The sequence below is a fragment of the Xenopus laevis genome, chromosome 1L (genome assembly GCF_017654675.1).
Source record: "Xenopus laevis strain J_2021 chromosome 1L, Xenopus_laevis_v10.1, whole genome shotgun sequence".
Classification (NCBI taxonomy): Eukaryota; Metazoa; Chordata; class Amphibia; order Anura; family Pipidae; genus Xenopus; species Xenopus laevis.
In genome coordinates, this window is record NC_054371.1 from 38172910 (window position 1) to 38196041 (window position 23132).

General features: G+C 39.1%; 1 protein-coding gene across 5 annotated transcripts in view; it reads left to right on the forward strand.

Moving 5' to 3' along the window:
* The window catches only part of limch1.L (LIM and calponin homology domains 1 L homeolog), a 162927-nt gene that overhangs the window by 120922 nt on the left and 18873 nt on the right, over nt 1–23132 (forward strand). For 4 of the 5 annotated variants that reach the window (XM_018250355.2, XM_018250366.2, XM_018250359.2 and 1 more), the window contains exons 7-20: nt 4923–5118; nt 5960–6212; nt 9163–9423; nt 10595–10897; nt 11203–11472; nt 11677–12018; nt 13185–13433; nt 13983–14285; nt 14959–15144; nt 15422–15718; nt 16343–16579; nt 17444–17479; nt 22289–22415; nt 22725–22882. In XM_018250355.2, coding sequence (XP_018105844.1) covers nt 4923–5118; nt 5960–6212; nt 9163–9423; nt 10595–10897; nt 11203–11472; nt 11677–12018; nt 13185–13433; nt 13983–14285; nt 14959–15144; nt 15422–15718; nt 16343–16579; nt 17444–17479; nt 22289–22415; nt 22725–22882 — 3218 coding nt within the window. 5 annotated transcript variants of the gene reach the window in all.

Genomic DNA, 23132 nt, shown 5'->3' on the forward strand with positions numbered 1-23132 from the left:
CGGCGCTGCCAGGGGGTGCGGGCCCTGGCCCGCTCGCACCCCCTGCTCCCCCGGTAGTTCCGCCACTGCACATACATACCTGATTCCACGGATTGAAAGGAAATTGTGTTACTCTGGTGAACCTTTTCCCAACATCCCTTAGGGTGACGGTGTAAAGCAACCCTTGCCTAGCCATGTTCAATTGTAAAGAGATGGATTGTGGGACTTGACATGGCTGCTTTCCATAGCGGGTGGTGCACGGATTCTCTGGAAAGCTGAATCTCTGTCCCATATTCTATCCTTTCACATTGGAGAAGTTAAGGGAGGTGTTGGATCACTTTGTCAGCCTAAAGGTGGCCATACATGGACAGATTTAAAGGACAAGGAAAGTCTAAAATAGAATAAGGCTAGAAATGCTGTATTTTGTATACTAAATCTAAACATGAACTTACTGCACCACAAGCCTAATCAAACAAATGATTTATGCTTTCAAAGTTGGCCACAGGGGGCTGTCATCTTGTAACTTTGTTAAACATCTTTGCAAGACTAAGACTGTGCACATGCTCAGTGTGGTCTGTGCTGCTTAGGTATCGTCATAAACAAAGCTGCTTGAGTTCTGTATGGCTGGGAAGTAAGGCGGGGGCTCCCCCTGCTGTTCATAAGTGTGATTGTTTCCCATGGCTGCCAGTGACACTGGGACATGTTTATCCATGATGTGACACAGGACAGAAGCAGCCAAATGAATTCTGAGGTGTCCAGAGACACTGTCTGCTCAATTCCAGCTAAATGTCTAATTGTTTGGGAGGCGTTTCTTAATACAGATGGACAATGACCCAAAACATACAGACAAAGCAACCCAGGAGGGTTCATTCAAGAAGGAATATTCTTGAATGGCCAAGTCAGTCACCTGATCTGAACCCAATTGAGCTGCATTTCACTTGTTGAAGACTAAACATTGGACAGAAAAAGCCCACAAACAAACAGCAACCAAATGCCACTGCAGTAAAGGCCTGGCAGAGCATTAAAAAGAAGGAAACCCAGAATCTGGTGATTTCCATGAGTTCAAGACTTCAGGCTGTTATTGCCAGCAAAGGGTTTTCAACAAAGTATTAGAAATGAACATTTTATTTTCCGTTTTTTTATTTGTCCAATTACTTTTGAGCCCCTGAAAGAAGTGATTGTGTTAAAAAAAGACTTTAGTTCCTCACATTTTTATGCAATCTTTTTGTACACTCACTGAATTAAAGCTGAAAGTCTGCAGTTCAACTGTATCTGAGTTGTCATTTAAAATTCAGTGTGGTGTTCAGAACCAAAAAAAAAAAAAAAAAATTCTGTCCAAATATTTATGGACCTAATTGTAGATCTACAGCACAAATAGATCGCTAGAAAGATAGTGTTTATGCACCTTTTCTGCATAAACCCAACTGAATGAGCTCATGTTAAAAGGGAGGGTGGGATATATTGTCCCTTTAAGGGAGTCTAGTTAAACTTTGTACACGTACTACACCTCTTTTACTTGTCTGTAGCTTTGTAATTTACACAGAGATGCTGGGAATGAACAAGAGATTATTATGCATGAGGGTGAGGATAGATTCCAATGACCTTTTCCCCATTGGATTTTACTATTTCACTGTGTGCTGCTTGCCCTGTAAGGAATTCAGGAATAGAACCCTATCAAAGACAACCATTGTTCAGCCTGCTCAAAAACATGTGGGTCAGCGACAAGTACTTTCAATCCGCTGTAGCCAGGAGCTGGCAGCTTGGAAGCAACCGTAAGCAGTTCTTGGAGATGCACTTCAGCCTCTTGCAGCACATAAGGATATGTACACAAAAAATATGTTTCTAATAATGTTACTGTTGAATAGCAATACTGTTGCTATTCAATAAATATTTGAAATAACATTTTGGATTTTTTTATGTATCAGTTTATATAGAAGTAGATTTTAATGTCAAGTCTTTGGATAAATTGGGGTTTTTAAGTTATGTAACTTTCAAGGAATTTTGTTATGAAGACGTAGTAGGAAGAAATGGGGTAAGGGGCTTATTGGAAGTAGCAAAGCTATTCTTCAGGAGTGGCCAAGCTGTCATTTCAAAACCAAACTATATTGCTATTGAATTCCCCTGTAGATTAATCACCGAGCAAGAACTGCAGTGTGCATACATACAGCGTGAGAGAGTAGAAAGTCTTCCATTCACATTTAGTTCATCAATCAAGACCAAATCAAAAACAGACCCACAGTGTATACCACTAAAAAAAAGTAAATTCATTTTGGATCACCTCTATCGTCTGATGCATTTTGTACCCTTAGGTATGTAAGGATAATTAAGCACCTGAGTGATGTAAGCAAAATGGTGAGGGTTTAACCACATTATTGTATAAATGGGTTGTATAGGCAGAATTGGCTCTTTGAGGACAGTGCCCACTGAAAGTTTTCTGGTGACCTAGTGGGCCTGTCCAAACTTTTCTTCACCCTGTGCTGCCAGTCATTTCACCCTCTGATAAATTACTACTGATCTAGTACTAATAGGAAATCACCCAATGACATATTAGCTTGAACATTTCCATCTTGTTTCAGTAAAGTCAGAAATTTAGTGGAAGGAGACGACCTGCACTTGAAAGGACAATATACCTTATAAATAAGGCATAGACCGAATCCAGGATTCAAACTTTTTTGGCAGGATTTGTATCCGTTCAAATCCATGCATCTGTCCCAACCAAATCAGAATCCTTACTACTACTGTATACACACAGAACCTTTTCTGTCCTACCTACTGTACACAATTAGACAGGACAGTATACTCTGTTGACTCCAAAAGGGCTAGCCATTACCTAAAATGGTCTGGACATAGGGCATGGTAGGGGCATGGGCTAAAATGTCACATTTCTTTGCTTTTAAAGGTCCATAGTCTTCAAAGTTGCTTACTGGGGGGGGGGTTAGGCCCACCAGGGCTACTGCCTCAGGGTCGTGCAACCAGGTCCAGACTGAGAATTAAAGTAGGCCCTGGCATTTCAGGTACACAGAGGCCCATTCAGCCCACACAGAGGCCCAAACAGCCCCACCAGCCCACTAAATACTGACTTTCAATGGGACCTTATAGCAGCCACTCTGGCATTTGCCAGAACCCACAGATTGCCAGTCCAGGCCTGCGTGCAACCCAGCCGCAACCACCCAGCTCCCACTGCCACCTCCCTGCCCCCCTTCCCCCCAACACCAGCGGTACCTTCTCTTCATGCAGCTGCTGCGATTGAGGCGGGGGTAGTTCCGGAAGTAGCCCACAGGCGCAGCGTCTCAGGCTGGCAGGGGCCCACCGGGTTTGTTCGTGCTGGCCCCGTCCGACCCAGAGTATTTCTTAATTATAATTCAGCCATAGTTAGAAGCTGAAAAAGAAAATTCCAAACAGTCTTAACAGACGCATTGACATCACCTCTTTCCAAATAACATTTTACAATTTCCTTGGTATGCCTCTTTACATTTTACAGAGCAATATGGAAATGTGTATAAGCTTGACATAGTATCTTGAATGATATAAAAAGGAGAAAATAGTCAGTTGATTTAATTTACAAGCCTGGGACGCACCGCTAATTGTAACACGTTGGCTAATTAACAATTAGGTCATTCACACAATTCCTTCCCTGGGACTTGGTCCAATTCTCTACATCTGGTGCTGCTCACTTGTGCTTGAAAAAACTTAAACTTGCTTTAATAAGGACATATGCTGTTTTCTGTTTTCCTCTTACTGCTAAGTGTTCTTTTGTAAACCTGGGGTGTATTACACGATAATACAGCAAATAGAAAGCTATCAATAAAAAGCCAAGAGCCATTTTTCGGTTTGTGGAGCAACTAGAATTTAGTGGGTCTTGCAGAATTTTACGGCCTCTCCCAAACATGTACTTGTTATATTCCAGAGCTATGTGATTTAACACTGAGCTATCTTTAGAAGTCCATACTATGACGACTGCAAAGGGCCACACAATATCGTTGTTACTTAATTTGCTTCCCTTTAGCTGTTGTTAAAGTACAAGTCCCAGCATCCACCGAAACAACTTTTAAGGGGACCATTGCTCAGGTAATTCTATGGATTGTAAATAATGGATCCCCACAGACGCACTGAGGCACCCATGTCTGCATTGCTTCTTCGACTGTTGTGTCTCGAGGGACATTTCTGTTTTGTTTGCAAGCTAATGGCTAGATCTAAAGGTGTACATTGGGTAAATGGATCCATATCTAAATGTAGGGCCTCTAGGTCCAAGTTGGGGGCGACAAGATGGCAGCAGTAACCGTTTATATCAGTGTTGTGCAACTTGTGACTTTTTTAGCTGTTGTTGAAGTACAAATCATAGCACCTACTGAAACAACTTCAACAACACAACAGTTGAGGGAACCATAGGTCAGATAGTTCTACAGGGAGCTCCATGACCATAAAAAGACACAAGGCTCCAGTTTGAGCCTGAGGTTATGTCTCAAATTTTTAAATTTGACACTTGTGGATGCATTATTTCTCCAATTAATTTTAGTGAGTGATATAATTAAACACCAATTAGCACTGTGTTTTTACTGGTTATTTGTGGTTTTGTGTTCTATATTGGAACTTCATTTCCAATGTTACAAGTGTGTTCCCTCTGTACATGTATATTATTATTACTATCAACATATATTTTTAGAGCTCCAATGTATTACGCAGTGCTGTAAAATAAATGTGTTTATGCAAAGAAATCACATGAATTACATACATAGAACATACAGTACATACGTAACGACCGGTACAAAAGGTGAGGAAGGCCCTGTGCAAAAGAGCTTACAGTCTAAAGGGAAAGAGAATGAGACACAAGGTGTGAGCAAGAATATAAATATATATCCAGTAGTGTAACAAGTGATGTACACACATTTTCTTTCTGGCTTAAAATCAGGGATTGCTTGATAATTGCATATCAATGTTTGCAGGAAAACGAGGAAATAGAGAGTCCGAAACGCAGCATACGGGACAGTGGCTACATAGATTGTTGGGACTCGGAGAGAAGCGACTCCCTCTCTCCCCCCAGGCATGGTAGAGACGACTCCTTTGATAGTCTAGACTCATTTGGATCTAGATCACAGCAGACACCATCTCCAGATGTAGTCCTGAGGGGAAGCAGCGACGGTGAGTGGAATTTACAAATAAACAATAAGCCTCAGTAGTGCTGTATAACTGTGTTTCTTCAACATACTCTAAGTTGAATCCAAGCCATATTTAAGAAATATGAGGAATTCAGTGAGCTTTGAGCAACTGTACTCTACAAATGGGATTTATTTTCAGCCTATGGGAAAAAAAAAGTGTGTTATGGCATCTTGGTGTATCAAAGCCAGAAGGGTTAGGGAAATCCCAACCCCTTAGTAGCAGATACCTTTGTCAGAATATCAAAAGAATGTAAAGCTGGAGAAAGTCTCGAGCTCACAGGGCCCTGTGAGTGTGAGACTTTCTCCAGCTATATATATGGAGATACCCAAGATAGCCAACAAAGCAGGGTTAAGTGATTTCCTCAAAATATGCACACACACTATAATTGTGTGCCTTTGGCTGAAACCTCTCTGGGCTGTGATTGAAATGAATGTGCAAAAGTGTTAATTTTGGCTAGCTGAAGGGCTAGAAGGTTGTTTAGGAAAACAACCTTGTTCATATTTAAGAGTCACTGTCCATTTGGATCGGAAAATAGTTTAGGAAGACTTCTATGCAATATGGCTGCTCTATTCAGAAGTATAAATTTAATTTATATTGACATCAATTTGGTGCACAAATTATGCTATACCCTCTTCCTGTATAATTTATTTAAGGAATAGAAATGGGTGATAATAACTATTCACAAACTGTATATTTTCTTTTTAAGGAAGAGAAACACTTGTTTTCATGTGGAAATGTTATATAATGTATTACAGATGTATTCATTCGATTTAAGGGTATATAGCCTAAATGATGCATCCCTCTGTGTTTTGTATTTAATTAGGCAGAGGAAGTGACTCTGAGTCTGACCTACCTCACAGAAGGATACCTGATGTGCGAAAGGATGACATGTCTGCCAGGCGGGTGTCCTTTGGTGAAAACAAAGCATTTGTGCCTTTTAACCAATACCTCCCCAATAAGAACAACCAAACCGCCTACATCCCAGCACCCCTGAGAAAGAAGAAGGCCGAGCGCGAGGACTACCGAAAAAGCTGGAGCACAGCCACTTCCCCTCTGGGGGGAGAACGACCCTTTAGGTAAAGTACCATGACAGAATTCACTTAAGCAGTCTTCCGGTTTAGTGAAAAATGGCTGCTTGGAGCCAGCGGGAGAAAATTTCCCAAAACAATGGTAATGCCACCCTTGCAATTCTTATGCAAGTATTAAAAAGGTCAGTGTCTGTTCATACCACATACTGACATTACAGCAATGCAGCACAGTCTTTTTTAAAAAGTGGCCCATATTCTATTGCCACAACAGTCGGGCAACATATCAGCAGGGTAGGGTTGCCTCTGTGTTCTGGAATAGATTATTTTTGTGGAACCCATAAAAAGTCCTACATATATGTGAAGGTTATCCTTAAAACGGTCTCATATCATCAGGCCAACTTTGGCTGGAGTAATGAATACAGGAAGGCTACAGTAACCCACTTTTCTAGCAATGGATCCAGATTTCTAAATGCAGCGGGTACTAATGATGTTTACAGTGATTAAATAGGGTAGCAATGCGGTTTTCTTTCAACATTAGAAACCAACCATTAAGCTTGTAGTCTCCATAGGCTTACTTACTAGTACTCTCATAAATCAGAACATACTACTTCCGTTGAGCTATTTTGGCAGTTTCCTTAGTGAGTGGCCCATTACCTAACTTCCCAGCAGTAGCAGATATTAATCCAGAGATACATACCAGAATTAGCTGCTGCAGAGTCTATTGATTTATTTGTTGGTTGCTGCTTTCATCTGTGATTGAAATGCGAATTGTATCACAAATTGCTATTTGTACCACAATTAAAACTTAAGTTTAGGTAGAAAGAGGTATTGACTATTTTGGGTTACATTTCACTGTTTTAGTTAACCTTTTATTATGGTGTTCTGACATCTGCAGTCATATTTTTCATTTCTTTGTGCAATAAAAGCGCAGAATTCTTATTAGTGTCACCAGTTATTCCCTTACTGGCATAGGGTTTTTTAGCAGAGCAGGATGGAGATGAGTTTATTCTGCAAGGATGAAGATCCACTTTTGGCCTGGCTGGTAGGGATATTACAGAAAATTGTGACTTTAGATAATGATTTTCTTCTTCTTCTTTGTTAACTTGTGCTTCAAAATAAACCATGTAAATCTGAAGGGAAATTGAATTTGTTTCCAATTAATTAAAGAGTAAAGAAAATAAAGGAAAGAGAATGTGATAAAATGAAGGAGGCTTGTGACTGGGGATAGGCCAGCCTTTTGTTATCCTGGCTCTGATTCCATCATTGCATAATCCTCATAGCAATTGACATGCAAAATATCAAGTTATTGAATGTACAAGTAACCAAAGCATACAGTTTGTGTTGTGAAATTGTGTGAAGCCATCTGGAAACGCAGGAGGTTGGTTCAGTTTCAACACATTTTGGAAGAAGCGTGGAATATATTCAATTATTTCATAAAATCTTGCTGGAACTGAAATAGCGTATGCAAGCCTTTGCCTTGTAGTTTACACAAAATGTGTTTGCAAACAAAGGCTTTTTACTTGAGTTATTTATAACATTGGCAGGGCTAAAGTTGATGCAAATAGAACCAAAGTTAGAGGGAATTTTGAGTCCTATCCATATAGGCCCTGGATACTGAAAGCAACCAGATGTTACTGCAGTACAGTCTGTATGAACTGGTTTTCTGGTTGTGTGTATTAAACGTACCTAAATATGTATTGTCATATACTGAAGTACTATTCTCTTGAATACAAATACACACATACAAATACAGTATCTTGTATTTAATGGGGTTGTTCAACTTTCGAACACTTTTTTCAGTTGAGCTGTTTTCAGATTGTTCACCAGAAATAAAGACTGTTTTCAATAGAATTCCATCTTTTATTTGTTAGTTTTTCCAAAATCTAATCTAATGTAAGTTGGCAACTACGAAATTTAGTGTATATTTCTCAAAGGAATCAAAATAAATCTAGTTTTGTGGTGGTGATTTTGCCAGGCTCAATTATATAGTTAATGTAATTTATAAATATATAAGAAGTCACGGAGGATAGAGAGAGGATGTCGCCTTAATTCCCATCCAGTGCGCAACCTGCCCACGTTGGCACATGGTGAAATGGTCGTGATCCCTGCTTATTTCTTTCAGAGGCCCTACATTTGTGCATGGTGGTGGGCCCCACAGACGTTGGATAGCCCCTAGTAGTTTTAGTTATGCCCCTGCCCTGTCTCCATTCCCTCTCTCTCCCTTATGTCTGTTCCCAGGTAGTGTTTTTGACAGGTGGCAGATGGGGTGATGTGGTAGCTGATTTTGGCGGGCGAGCAATCGGGTGATGAGGTTAATAGTTTTGGTATGCAATGGTGAAAAAAGGGCAGGGGTCAGGGGTGGGATGGCATGATAGATGTGCCGATTAGTGTGCATGTCACTTTAAAGGGATACTGTCATGGGAAAAAACATTTTTTTCAAAATGAATCAGTTAATAGTGCTGCTCCAGCAGAATTCTGCACTGAAATCCATTTCTCAAAAGAGCAAACAGATTTTTTTATATTCAATTTTGAAATCTGACATGGGGCTAGACATTTTGTCCATTACCCAGCTGCCCCTGGTCATGTGACTTGTGCCTGCACTTTAGGAGAGAAATGCTTTCTGGCAGGCTGCTGTTTTTCCTTCTCAATGTAACTGTGTCTCAGTGAGACATGGGTTTTTGCTATTGAGTGTTGTTCTTAGATCTACCAGGCAGCTGTTATCTTGTGTTAGGGAGCTGTTATCTGGTTACCTTTCTATTGTTCTTTTATTTGGCTGCTGGGGGGGAAAAGGGAGGGGGTGATATCACTCCAACTTGCAGTACAGCAGTAAAGAGTGATTGAAGTTTATCAGAGCACAAGTCACATGACTTGGGGCAGCTGGGAAATTTACAATATGTCTAGCCCCATGTCAGATTTCAAAATCATTTTTGAAATCATTCAGAATCATTTTTGCCATTGAAAAGTAAAATTGCTGTATATTGTATTGCACACCCCATAGCCCCAAACAAAGCCCAGTCATTAAAGAAGAACAAACCGAGTTTCAATGTGAAGGAGAAGAGACCAGGCAGAGGATTGCCTTAAAAAAACCTTGCCTTGAAGCAGAGAATAGGAGTGAGAGAGTTGATCAAAATGAAGGGGGTGTCCCAGGACAATCCCCTACTAATGGCGACATTCCAAATGATGTAGAGGAAGTGAGGAAGCGCAAGAACCGTCAGCAAGTGGGTATCAAGGTCTTGCCCGCAACAAAGCGCTTCAGCAGGTCAGCAATGTCGGAATGCGCAAGACTGTGGGTTTGCCGTGATTTGTTTGTCTAGTGCATGGCAATGGTCTTGATTACTTGTAGTCCTTCCCACTGGTGTGTGCTACAACCTCCAGTGTCCCAGGCCAGAAATAAGATATAGTCACTTTACAGAAAGTATGTATTTGATCATCAGCGATTCCCTATCTGACCTGCATGATTAGGGGGCTCTTGGTTTGATTCCATACCCAAACAATATGATTCATCTATACCTTAAAATGTGGTCAGACTTTCTGCAGATACTGTGATGTTTTATGGTGCAGCTATTGCTGTTGGCTCACTTACCTGCATTTTATTGTATTTACTGCACAATGAGACTATACCAAAACCAAAGTGGTTACTTACCCTATAATGGAAAAAACGAGTTAAAAAAATTCCAGAAGGACTGTAAGAGTAAATGACCTCATTCCCCCCTGGTCTTTGTATGGTAAAATGTAAGTGCTGAATGGTTATCTGTCACACACAACACCAGGTCAGTGTGATATATCCTAGGGAATGAGGAGTGGAGTAGTGCTGTTCAGATGCATGCATGTTGTACTGACTTAAAAACTTATTATAACTCGTATTACTTTATCTGTACCTTATCCTTAGGGCAGGTCTTATTAACCAGTGACTGAGGGCACAGTAAATGTCACTGGTTGGGTTTATTCTGTTAATAAAGCCAGTATATGCTATTACCAGGTCACATAACCTGTTTCTCATATAGCAACTAATGACATGGGGCATTAATGGACATCACAAGTAATATCACACAACTTTGGCTCTTGGCCTAACCTCAGGCCTAATAAAGCCATGCTTACCAGTGCGAGTCCAAGTATAACTCTGATAATCATAGCTAGCACAAGGGGTTGTATCCATGGCTGAAATAGCAGGTATATCGATAACACTTTACTGACATTGACCCCTAGTGACATGGAAAAGCACTTCCCACCTGGGAGAACTGAAACATAAGTGTGCTATTCATAGTTTATGTATGTGACAGCATTTTAATATTTATTCAGGGCTTTTAATGAATGTTAGAAATTGCGTCTCGACTAATCGCTAACAATCAGCATGCAGAAACTGTGTTTGGGTTGGTATACACGACCCTGCGTGCTTTGGTCTCCACTGAATATCACTATAAATATGTTAGTCAAAGCCATGTTGCTGGAGACATTGATGGTGCTCCGGACATTGTGCTACGGAAGGAGAATGCCTTCCTGAAGTCGTATGAAGGGATGGGTTCTGATTCAGAAGAAGAAGAAGACTCCAAAGTACCCGATATACAGAAAGATGACTTGGCCACAAGGCGTGCAAGGATGAACCAACCAAAATGCCCAATGCAGTTTAATCAATATATACAGGGGTCCTACTTAAACAAAACAAGAGCAACTGGAAAACAGGACAGTTCCAAGACATCCACTCCAACTTCTCCAAAAATATCTCAGAATAACAGGTGGGCATTTATTTTCCTGATTATTATTGTAATATTTTACCCTTAAAATGTATTCCAGCTGTACAGCTGGTTTTTAATTTCTCTTTAACCATTGTCCACCTTATTCATATCTCCCAGCATTCACATTCTACAAAATGGAACATATTAAACTAGTCTTATCATTGTAGTTTTCAAAAATTCCTTACCAATTGTACTAAAATAGCTACTTAATATAAAACCTTTTTTTAGTCTTAACCAGTAATTGAATAAGGGCTCTAAATATCATGGGAATAATTGTACTATCTATTGTACTACACTATTCAAAGTGTACCCAGCAACAGGGAGAACCAAGGCCCCCCGTTATTAAAGCCATCTGACATTTGCAAAGAAAAGGAATTTCCAAGACCCTTCGACAATAAAGGAGATGTAGAAGCAGAGCAAGAAAAACTGCCCGACATTCAGAAAGACGACTTGGCGAAACGCAAAGCTAAGGCTTCTGTTTCGCTGCCAAAGGAACCATCAGCCTTTGCAGTGGTTTCAATTACAAAGGCCGACATGGAAACTTGGCAGAGGCTTCAGGTGTCTTCTGAAGATAGGTGTGTACATTTTCTTTTCTGTCTTAACATTGTATTCCACTATATTGCCATATATTGCATATATATAATGCATAGGTAGTGAAATATGGTTCAGTGTAAATGTTCATTCAGTTGAACAAAATTTCAGAAAATTCAATTATGCCTTCTTACATCAAGCTATGGCTGTAAAAGGACTTTGTTTTTTTCTTGTTTACAAATGGGAAGTGAGCACTTGAATGACACACAGGCAGACCAGCAAGCATCCAAGATCGATGTGGCTAGAGCGACAAATGATGACTTTGGGAGGAGGAAATTGTCCTTGCAAGAGAAAAGGGCTCGAAACAAACAGAAGTTTGTACATTTTGGCCCAGTGACTGAAATTGATCAGCAGAAGTGGGATAGACTTTGTATAGCCAAGGCTGAATCTGTTCAAGATAGTGCAGAGGCAAAGGGCAGCTTTATTAATTCTGATGGAGCTCCTGGCCACATATCTTCCTCTGCTTCTGCTCGGTGCTCCCAACCCCAGGAAGATGTCATCACAGGGCCAGTCTTGCCAAATGAGCCAAGGTAAACAAGGATTTTTGCATGATTGCCATTGTAAGGACATACGAATGGCAGATATTTTTGGTAATCCCTACATTTAACTTTAAAAACTTTTTAAACCTTAAAAAGTGTTTATTTTCCAATTGTGTTTTTAATGATCTTAGAAGATACAGAGAGAGACTCAAGCCATAGAATGGAACATGAAAATGTTATTGTATGACTGGTGCCTCTTTTAATTTTGTTCCATTATAGTTTGCCTTACTCACAGCATTGCCAGTGGCTGGTCCCAAACCCCCATCTTTGATTGACAGTTTTTAGTTTGTGCATTAGGGATATTATTATTGGCCCCTCGGGCTTTACAATGGGGGCATTTTAAATCCATATTGAGCATGGCTATATTAAGCTTTTAATGTAAATACATGCTTTAGATAGATGTGTGTTAGGGGCAACCACATTATTTTTTTGAACTAGGGTTCGGTAGTGGCTCGTTCCGATGCCACTAACGGAACCATTGTTCACCTCATTCATATCTCCAAGAATTCACATTCTGCAAAACAAAACATATTAAACTAGTTTATCACTAGTTTTAAAAAAATTCCTTTGTAATTGTACTAAAATAAATTCTTAAAATAAAACCTTCTTTAGTCTTAACCAGTAATTGAATAAGGGCTCTAAATATCATGTATACAAGGTTGCACAATTCTCACCTACCTACCCTTCTAATTGGTTTGTTACATCCATTGGCTCAATAAAGGTTTAAGTTTCTTTGGCTATCCACATGCACATTATAATTACACAAGATCCAACTTTTATGCTTTTATGTGTGATGGGCAGTGTGAGGGTATGGGAGAGAGCGCATTATCTATCGGCCCTAAGCATCACTGTTGGATAAATAATGAATAAATAATGTTTAACGTCAATATATTTTTGATCTATTTTTTTTGTGTACATCTGTTAGACACAGCTGGGTGATCTCAGGTTGGACATGTTTAGCCTTCTTTGCTCAGGGGCCCACATGTTTGTAACTCCAGTGCTAGGGCCCATGCATTGTATAAACATAATGCATATTGGGATGTTTATTTTTGAGCTTAATACTGGCATGGAAACGCAAGCATCATTCATTTCTTTCCTTGATCCTGCTGTGCTTTTGTTTTCCCAATACAAACCAATGTTGTTAACTTGTTGAGTAGATCTACACCAGAGGGATTTGGTTCACCTGCTCCTCCTGAAAATGAAAGTGAAATTCAGTCCCTTGATACACAGCGAGATGACACGATGGCAAGGAGAACAGGTTCATTGCAAAAGCTTGCCAGAACCAACAGAGAGTCACCAGTGTCCCACCAATATGCACTCCATAGCCAACAACATGAAGAGAAGTGTGACTCATTGGAACTCGAGGAAGAGAAACAAGGACTCTTTCTGGATGTCAACCCACAACTGTGAGCTTTTGTGTTCATTGTTGCCTTGTCCATATAACAACTTATCAGGGTTGTGCATGAGAATCTGCTGTGTATACTTGTTTTTTTCTGCCTGTAAGAACATATTATGTGGTTATATGAGCACTGACAATACCACAGTTATGTTAATTTAATCCTTAATAGCTAATGTAATTCTTTACATTCTCTGTTAGAATCATCAAGTAACTATACTGTATATGTCAAAATGTTGATTTTATTTTTTTACTTGACAAACTGCATGCTTGTGTTATTTACATTGTTCAAAATATTTGGAATTGATTTATCTAAAGAAGAAATTAATATGTTGTATGTTACGTGTTCACACGTACAGATACTAGTCTGCAGTTTTGCTATCATGTTGAATTTGGCAGAACAAATTGTATATGTTTTTAACACTAATCATTTGTGAAATCTGACAATAAGGAAACCTTGATACAAGCATGGTGTGCTTCGAATACAGGCATGGTGTGGGTACTAACAGGAATGATGTTGAATTGAACACAGAATATAACATCAGCAAATGTTCTGTAGGAGAAGGTTACTGCTATCGGACTTGGCAAGTAGTTCAAAAGAAACTGGTCCTGCTTTGGAGAGCAAGCCTCTGAAAGAAGCTGAAGATGTAAAAGATGACATGAAGGAAGGTGACTCTACTACAGACAAAGATCCAAACTCCATTATCCTAGAGAAAAACGCAGTTGCACCAGACCCAGAAAAAGATGACATGATGACTAGAAAAATTTCAGTGAGCCAGAAGCCATCTTGTGTCAGCCTTGGGCACTTCCTTCCTGTTCCTTTTTCTCTGCAACGCAGAGAGGATGAAACAAAACCTATAAGGTCAGGGATAAAAGGCATGCATATACATTACATTCCTTAGGGTGTGAACATCACAGTGTAGGGCAGTGTGTGCATATATATAAATGCATACTTTTATGGAATGACCATACTGCTTGTATTTTCTCTAAAGGGACCTTTTCCAGTATTTCAGGACTAGTAACTTATGCAAAGGAACAATTTTAAAAAAGAAACACTACTATTATGCATATTGGGGATGTGTATTTAGGTTCACGTCAAGCTCTTGTTACTTGTTGAGTTAAAACAAATCATGTTTTTGGAAGTTAACAGACTGAAGTCTAATCTCGTTGCATCATGCAATCTTAATGTACTATGATTCTGATAGATGCTGCAATGCTAATCCTTTAATCATAATTTCTGTTTAGAAAGTCCACCCACTCCTTTCCAGTGACTTCATTTGGGACTGGGTAAAAAATGGCAATCTTGGGATGAAGTACATACTCCCTAAACACTCACCAGCAGACTTCATTTATGGGTTCAGTAGTGTGTTTCTTCACAAAATGGCTTAGTCCCAAGCATGGGGTCACTGGTGTTAATTTTGAAGGCAATACTTCACTTACAACTGGTTATTTAGATATGTCACATGCAATATTTGGTCATTTAAATGTCCTTTCAGCTGACAACAAAACTTGAGTCTATGAAATTACTTCCTTAGCTGCAGTATGGTGAGCACCATAAAGTCCAAAAATGCTTCCCAAGCTCTTCCAGTTGGCAAATCTGATGCTCCTTCTAAGCCCCTCAACCAGAAAGAAACAGAAGAACATGCTAATTTAGCAGATGATGGGACTTGCAATCAAGACTCCAACAGTGTAGAGACCAAGCAACAGGACAGTCTTGAGAGGTGCGATAATAAGTTAAGGGTAGATTTTGTTTTTCAATACTTGGAGTGATATTTCAGCCCTTCTAAAAAATCAATGAAGCTTAACATTTTAATTAGTATTAGTATTTTTTATCTGTTTAAAGTTTTGCTACCGTGTAGTTCTGAGCAATATAATTTTAATGGTTTGTGAGGCATAATACAGATCTGGGTAACAAACTAACATTGTCAACATCCGGCATGGTGTGCTTCAAGCAGAAATCATTTTTTAAGTGCATTTAACACCACAAATGTCCCTTAGGAGAACAATACTATCTCCTGACTTGGCCAATACTGATTCAAAAACAACTCCTCCTTTGGGCAACATCTCTCCAACAATAACAAGAGAAGCTGATGCTGTAGAAGGTGAATCCATCACAGGACAGGAGCCAAATTCAACCACCTCCAAGGACAATTCAGTGGCACCAGACCCAGAAAAAGATGATATGATGACAAGAAGAATATCCGTAACCCAGAAGCCATCTAGTGTAGGCCTTGGCCACTTCCTTCCTGTTCCATTTTCTTTACAGCATAAAGCTGCAGAAAAGAAATCAACAAGGTTAGAATATAATTGTTTATGAAGTTAAGGACCACTAGGCTGAAATGTTTAGATGTTATATTTTAGAGTTGCCAATATTTTTCATAATGTTGTATTTTAAAAGGAATATTCTGAAATGTTGTCCATTCTGCTTTAACTTTGTATTGAAAATGTTCATGGCTGCCTTTCCGTTTGCCTCACCGAGTAGGAGATTTGTAATATCCAGAGTAGGCGTAATTTATGATGTGTGATTTTTGAAGCTGGGGATAATGCATGCATTTGAAATAAGGAATTCAGAACAGAAGATCAGTTGATGAAAGTCCAGAATGTAATACCCTTTTCACATGGTATGTTGTTATGTTAGTTAAGGCCTTGTGCAAACTGTAGATTTTGCTGTGATTACAGTCAGACAGACTCGCCCAGGAAATCTGATCCAGAAGCTCACATCTGTGTCCTAGAAATCGCACCCTCTGACTTCTATTAAATTTGGATGCTGTTTCTGAGTGTGTGATTGCTTCCAGTGCTATATTATAAGACAACTGCAGCATGCGTAAATGTTTGCTCCAACCGAACACAAAACTTCCAGCATTTGTAAAGTATACTAAAAAAAATGTACCATGTCTGTTTCTAAAATTCCTTCCTTAGCGTTGTCCTATCGAGCAAAATAAAGCCAAATAATTCCACCCAAGCTCCTGCAGTCGGCAGTTCTGACCTTCCTAATAAGCCCCTCGATCAGAGTGAGACAGAGAAACCCGAATTACGAACCGATGTGACTTGCGATCAGACTTCCATTGAGAGCATTAATGATGGGGATCCCACTGGTAAAGGGTTAGATACCCAGACAGAAGACGCTCTTGAAACATGTGACCATGAGTTATTCAGGTTAGATGATTTTATTCATCGGCGTTGGTCGTGAGTTTCTTCAATCGCCATAAATAATTATTTCAATATATTTTGACTAATACATTTTTTAGGCTTTAAATATATGATAAAGGTTTCTTATATATGATGTCACATGGCATTGTGAATAAAACAAAAGCCTGTGTACATTGACTAATATGATGCTACTGAATATATATAAACACATATGCATTTTCTGCCTGACTGGGGTAAAGAAATAAAATAGTCGATTTAGAAATGATTAAAATATCTTTTTTTTTTTTTTAATATTCTCATTGGTGGCCTTGTATAGAGTGGCTGATCGATATAGATGAGCAGTAATATTGTAGTGGATTTAAAAAAAAAACATTGTGTATAAACATTGTAATTTCTTCTTCTTTGTGCTTCTGTTTGCTTTTCTGTTCATCTTTTTAAATGTTTGGAGAACGTATGCTTTAAGGTCTGTTTACATTATAGACCTCTGTAGCCTAAATAGCATGTGAAATACTTGGATAAGTGTTGTAGCTCTTTATGTATCTCTAATGAAGTTGGAAGCAGGTCTCTAATGTGTGGTCTAGCACAATAGGAGGTGAGATTTAGCAGCACGGTGCGTTTGTGTTGAATCACAGACTGGGAACTTGCATACATCCTCAGTAGATATGAAGGCATGATGCCATTATACAACCGGCAGATCGTCCAGCTGCAACCTGACCAAAGCCTGTTGTATAGGCAAGAATATTTACAGTGAGATTTATATATTCTGTTAATTGTGATTATCCTCAAAGCCTCCTGTTTCACATGCTATGGTTTTTTTTTTTGTTTCATGCCTTCACCACGATAAATCTAATTGTTTATTTGATCTTATAGATTCAGCCCAGGATCTGCTCTGTCTGATGATACAGAGTAAGTTGTGCCTTGTGCTTGGTGTGCTCCCTGTACTAACTGGTGCATGCTTCCATTTGGAATTAATATGCATTGCAGAAAAACCCACGCACATTTAACCTAAGACTAAATAAGACTTTATTTTTCAGAATTTAATAATGATTGATTTTTTTGTAAACATTCACTTAAAGAACAGCCATATGTATGACATTAAAATGTTAAGATATTTTTGTTCTCCTTTTTTTTTTTTAATTTTAACTTCAAATGCAAAGCAAAATCTGAAAAATTCAAAGTTGTGGGAACTGTAGATCTAAGACAGTCCTTATAGTTGAGGGGCTGAATGAGAAACCTGTGTGGGACCCAGTTATTTACATAAAATCATTTTCTGGCCTATAAAACCTAGAATTCTCTCCAGCTTTTTACCAGTAGCCAAATATTCCTTATCTGACGACTTTTACGGCAATAACACCCTGACAGGTTCAAGTATTTTGCTTTGCATTGTTCTTACTCTCATGCTTGAAACTGGCTACTTAATAATTGTCTTATTTGTTGCCTAAATAAAATGATTGTTAACACAAATTTTCCATTTCATGCTACCCATATATTAAGGATGCATGGAATCCATAACTGTAAGCCACGTACCCGACCATAAAAAAAATGTGTCCTGATTACTGAATCTGTATTTAAATGGAAGTTGGCTTTCCCAGATAGCTGGAAGCTTGATATTCCTGGCCTCAACAGTCCAGACTTGCACAACAATTCAAGCATAATGGGCAGGAAATTCACTTACGTTTGGATTTGACTAGTTAAAGGCATTGTCCTGATTCTGAATAAAAGTCTTGGGGTTAAGATAAATCCATAAGTGATCCTGGTATCAACAGTCATTGGTTGTAGTCCTTGTGTCCCCTTAACAGTCACTCATTTTTCAAGAATAGCATGCTTGTTGGTTTTTTTCTTTTATAATATAGATAAGTACTAAATGTCTGAGGCTTATGGCACACTACTATAATTTATATAAATAAGCTGCTGTGTAGCCATGGGGGCAGCTATTCAAAGGAGAAAAGACTCGGGTTACACAGCAGATAGGCTCTGTACAACATAATGGTGTTATCTGTTATGCACTATTAAACCTGTGCCATATAGACTTTTTTCAATTTTTGCCATTGCTACACAACATGTTGTTTATAAGCAACCAGATCAGTTTTGCCAGTGCATAATATTTTCATTACTTTAAAACACTTTTTTGTGTTACTTTTTCTTTAATTATGTGCTGTGGTTCTCAGTGGTGGTTTGTGCAGTGACAACTCAAAACCTACAAGCTAGTTTTGTAGAGATTGTCACCTCTAAAATGTACTCCCATTAGTTTAGCTGAAATGGATTTCCATGTATTTGGTCTCTGAGACCTGAATCTGGAATCATTTTGGTGGCAAATCTCTTAGTTACATAAGCAGAAATTTTTACAATGTTTTTAAAAATCAAGACCCCATATATTCTTACGCGATAGATCATGTTCAAGGCAAATAAGATTAACTTATAAATATATGGATGCACCGAATCCACTATTTTGGATTCGGCTGAACCCCCTAATCCTTCTCGAAAGATTCAGCCGAAAACCAAACCGAATTGAATCGGAATCCTAATTTGCATATGCAAATTAGGGGTGGGAAGGGGACAACATTTTTTACTTCAGTAAGTAAACCGTAAATCACACGATTTCCCTCCTTGCCCCTAATTTGTATGTGCAAATTAGGATTCGGTTCAGACAGGCAGAAGGATTCGGCCGAACCCGAAACCTGCTAAAAAAGGTTGAATCCTGGCCGAATCCAGAACCGAATCCCTACTTTCATAAGCTGAGCTTTTGAGCAGCTCTCCCTTTTGTTGCCCTCTAAACAATATCCGAATAGTCCTCTTTTTGTAGACGAGTTCTAAACATCTCACTGAAAAGGGGGATGAATTATTGTGGATTGAATTGTTACTGGGTGGATCAGTGCATGGCCTACAGTTGGCACATACATTATTTAGATGTTGGGAATGCATTGCCAACCCCTTTTTTCCTATTGGAATATATGGTATGCCTTGGGGATCAGGGGTTATCTTTTGTTAAATGTGAAATCTTTGGAGAAATGCCATCAATTACATGTTGGGGGGGGGGGGAAGCAGATAAACATTAACAGAATTACATGTTACAATGATTTAGGAGGTCATAGCTTAATCTGACAGATCCAAGCCTATGATATAGTAGCTGGCGGTGCATTTCTTTACCCTAAGGATATAAACATAGAAGAAAGAACATATTTCATATTGTTATGTCATGTTATTGTCTTTAAACCAGTCATGCTGTATTTAGTGATAGAGATCTATCTGCAGAATAAAGAGACTGCATGTTTGCCTGTAGGATATTTCCATTGCTGCAAATGCAGAGGAACAATATGAGAAAATGGTTAATGGCATGTCAGACTTAAATTGATGGATACATGGAGGTCATGTATACGAAGTGTGGTTGAAGCCATTGTCTATGAACTATCTTAGCTCTTTACTATTTTCTCTATACAGACATTTTCTGGCAAATTGATTGGGCCACCATATGCCTTTTTATAGTAAGCTTCCAATTAGTCCCTGTTTTCCAGAACAGGTCCCGTTTCAGGACCCTACCGACTTTTATAAAAAGTCCCTGTGCAATATGTTGTGCAGGATGAAGGAGAGATTTAAAGATTGTAAAATAGATTTTGCAGCATTTTCTGCTCATGTACAACATGAGGATCATATGTTACCATAGGAGTACCGGAAAGGAATTAAGGGCAATTCACCCTCTCTGGGGAAATAGGCATGAAGCCACTTAAAAAATCTGGCTATGAACTTGTGTGAGCGTGGTTTATTAGGGAGGAGTGAAAAGTTGTGTGTGGACTTCATTTCTTGCAACCTATAGTCGAAATCGAATTGGTTCCTGTACGTTATGCTGTAAATCATATTTTTTTAAAAATGGTAGAACAATAAGCAGATCTTCTAATCCTTGTGATCCAAAGCAAAGACTGAACCCGTTCCTGTATAAACACAACATGTGTTGCTAAGCTTGTCATTGGATTTTCCTGAAAAGGAGAGTCTGATGAACCTGATTATGCTTATTAGGGAGTATTAACTGCAGTACTCCAGTATTAGTCACCTTCCCCTTTCATGGCTACAACCCGCTTGCCTTTGTTTATATACTGAATAATGTAAATTATGACATCATGGTGATCTAATAAGTGTAAACAACTTTCTCTTGCTGTCAGCATGGAAATGATTGGCCCCATTCCCCTGTGTGCATGTGTGAATCTCATAATGTATCTGCTGTGTCCTTTTTTAAAGCTGTAACACGTCGGTCGTTCTGCATGATCTCATCCCTCTTGCTCACGACACGAGTTAATCCCGCAGTGGCATGATATATCAATCTTGTCCGCCAGCATAAACACGTATGACAGCTTCAAGCAATGTGATATTTTTACATTAGTTCTTAAAATATTTATGCAGGTGTTCAGCTCAGTGACATATATTCACTAGAGACAGCTGCCCACATACCTTATTCTGTAGTTGGATGAGAAGCAGGTTACGTGTGTGTGTTGTGGGGCATGTGTATAGTGTTCTTTACATCGTTTTACCAAACTATTCTGTCCTAGTACGCTGGATATTGGAAGAAATTTAAAATTAAAAAGAATAATATTCATCCTAGGGGTAAAAAATCCCTGCTTTTGTTAATTTTAAGGCAAAGCCATGGATTAGGGTGAGGCTTCATTAAACATCTGCCTCTACTAAAATCACTACACCGTTTTATATGGGAGATACCTTGGCCACTGCTTGGCACAACTATCCCTCTTTCTGTTCTTGAGTGTCACACAAGGCATACAATGCATACATTCACTCAATGACAAGGACTAGCACTAAGGGAAGGTGGTTTTTAAATGTGGTAGAGACAGACATGTCAGGTGGTTTGTTACATTAGAAGCAACAGGTACAAAAAAGTGAAAAAAAATTGCTTAGCAGTGTTCAATCGTGGCTGGAGATAAGAACACACATTCACCAATACCCTTGTTTGGGCTGATTCAGTGGTGGAAAGCCAGTCAGTGATTAGGAAACCTCTTCAACTCTTGAAACCAGATAGTCGGATGATTACCAGACAAGAGCGGAAAGTCTTTTTCACATGGTGCCTTGATGCATGTGAATTGGGTTAGACTGAGGCACCAGCAGCTGTACCACAATTCCCAGCATCCTTAGCATGTCTCTACTTCATAAAATGCTAGCATTCCTTTCTTTTGCTGAACAGCAGCAACTGTGATGTATCATCACCCCTTCAAGTTCATTTTTATTTCTGCTCAGAATGCACCATTTCATTATAAGTCAAGTCCACTGTACAGTTCAAACCAGGTTGGATCTTGCTTAGCCATCTCCTTTCATCAGAACAAAAAGTGTCACAAAAATGGGGTTCAGTTTAGCCTGGCATGTCAAATATTTTCTTTGACTGGTCGCTAACTACCCACTTGAGTCTGTACACCTGTGATTCACACAAAGATGTTATTACTTGAAGTGCTAGATAATCCATAGGCTTGGGTATCAAGATGTGTGATGAGAAGAAAATATTAAGTAAAACACTGGAATATCGGAAGATTTAGGACAAAGACTGCAGTGTTTACATTAGAAATGGTGCACAGTATCGGGGTGTAACTGTGTCGAACTGTATAAATACTTCATGTAAATACAGCTTTTTTTTTAACATTTTTGCACCACCCTGTGGTTTATTTGCAGAATGCATTCACCTTTGTTTCCAATGAAAACATTTTTATTCTCTGTATTGTGTAGGAGCATGAGCATGTGTGATATGAGGTATGAAGAAGAGGGGAGTATGCTGCCTCACAGCAGGGCACACCATGAGCATCTACAGCATGTCAACAGCTTGCTCAAGGAGGAGGATGACACATGGCAAGATGTAAGCAGTTGTTGACACTATAAAGCATTATATAATGGTCTCAAGACTGGAATTTCCTTTTGAGGCCCACTGGACTTATTCCCCAAAGCGATGGCTTGCCTTGTTATGATTCATGGATTCTGAGAATTGTATTTGATCAATGCTAGAAAATCTTATAGCTTCTAACCATTCAATGGGTCTGTATCTATGTCACATCACCCGAAAACCATTTGATAGAAGATATTCAAATACATTTTAATTTTTTTAATGTTATTACTACCGGTAGATGGATTCTATTTCCGTCACTGTAACACAGTATTTTATATACAGGACCTAGCTCGATGGAAGACACGGAGAAGAAGCGCATCGCAGGATCTGATCAAGAAAGAGGAAGAGAGGAAAAAGATGGAGAGACTGATGAGCGGAGACAGTGAACTGTCGGACCGTAGGAAAAGCATTAAAACCTATAGAGAAATTGTGGAAGAAAAGTAAGTCATCCTCTTGCATTGATAGACCTTCCAAACTGGTGGGACTGCCAGATTGACCATCTGTTTCTGGAAGATCTGCAGCATGATGAAAGGGTGTTCGTTCATATTGTAATACCTTGTTCATTTATTAGTTGTTACAACATTGTTATTAAGTCCTAGTACAGCCCCTTCTCAGCTTCTCTCCATACTTCCCTAAACAGTAGAGCTGAAAGATCATCTTCCTTCAATTGACACTGTATAATTTGGAGGC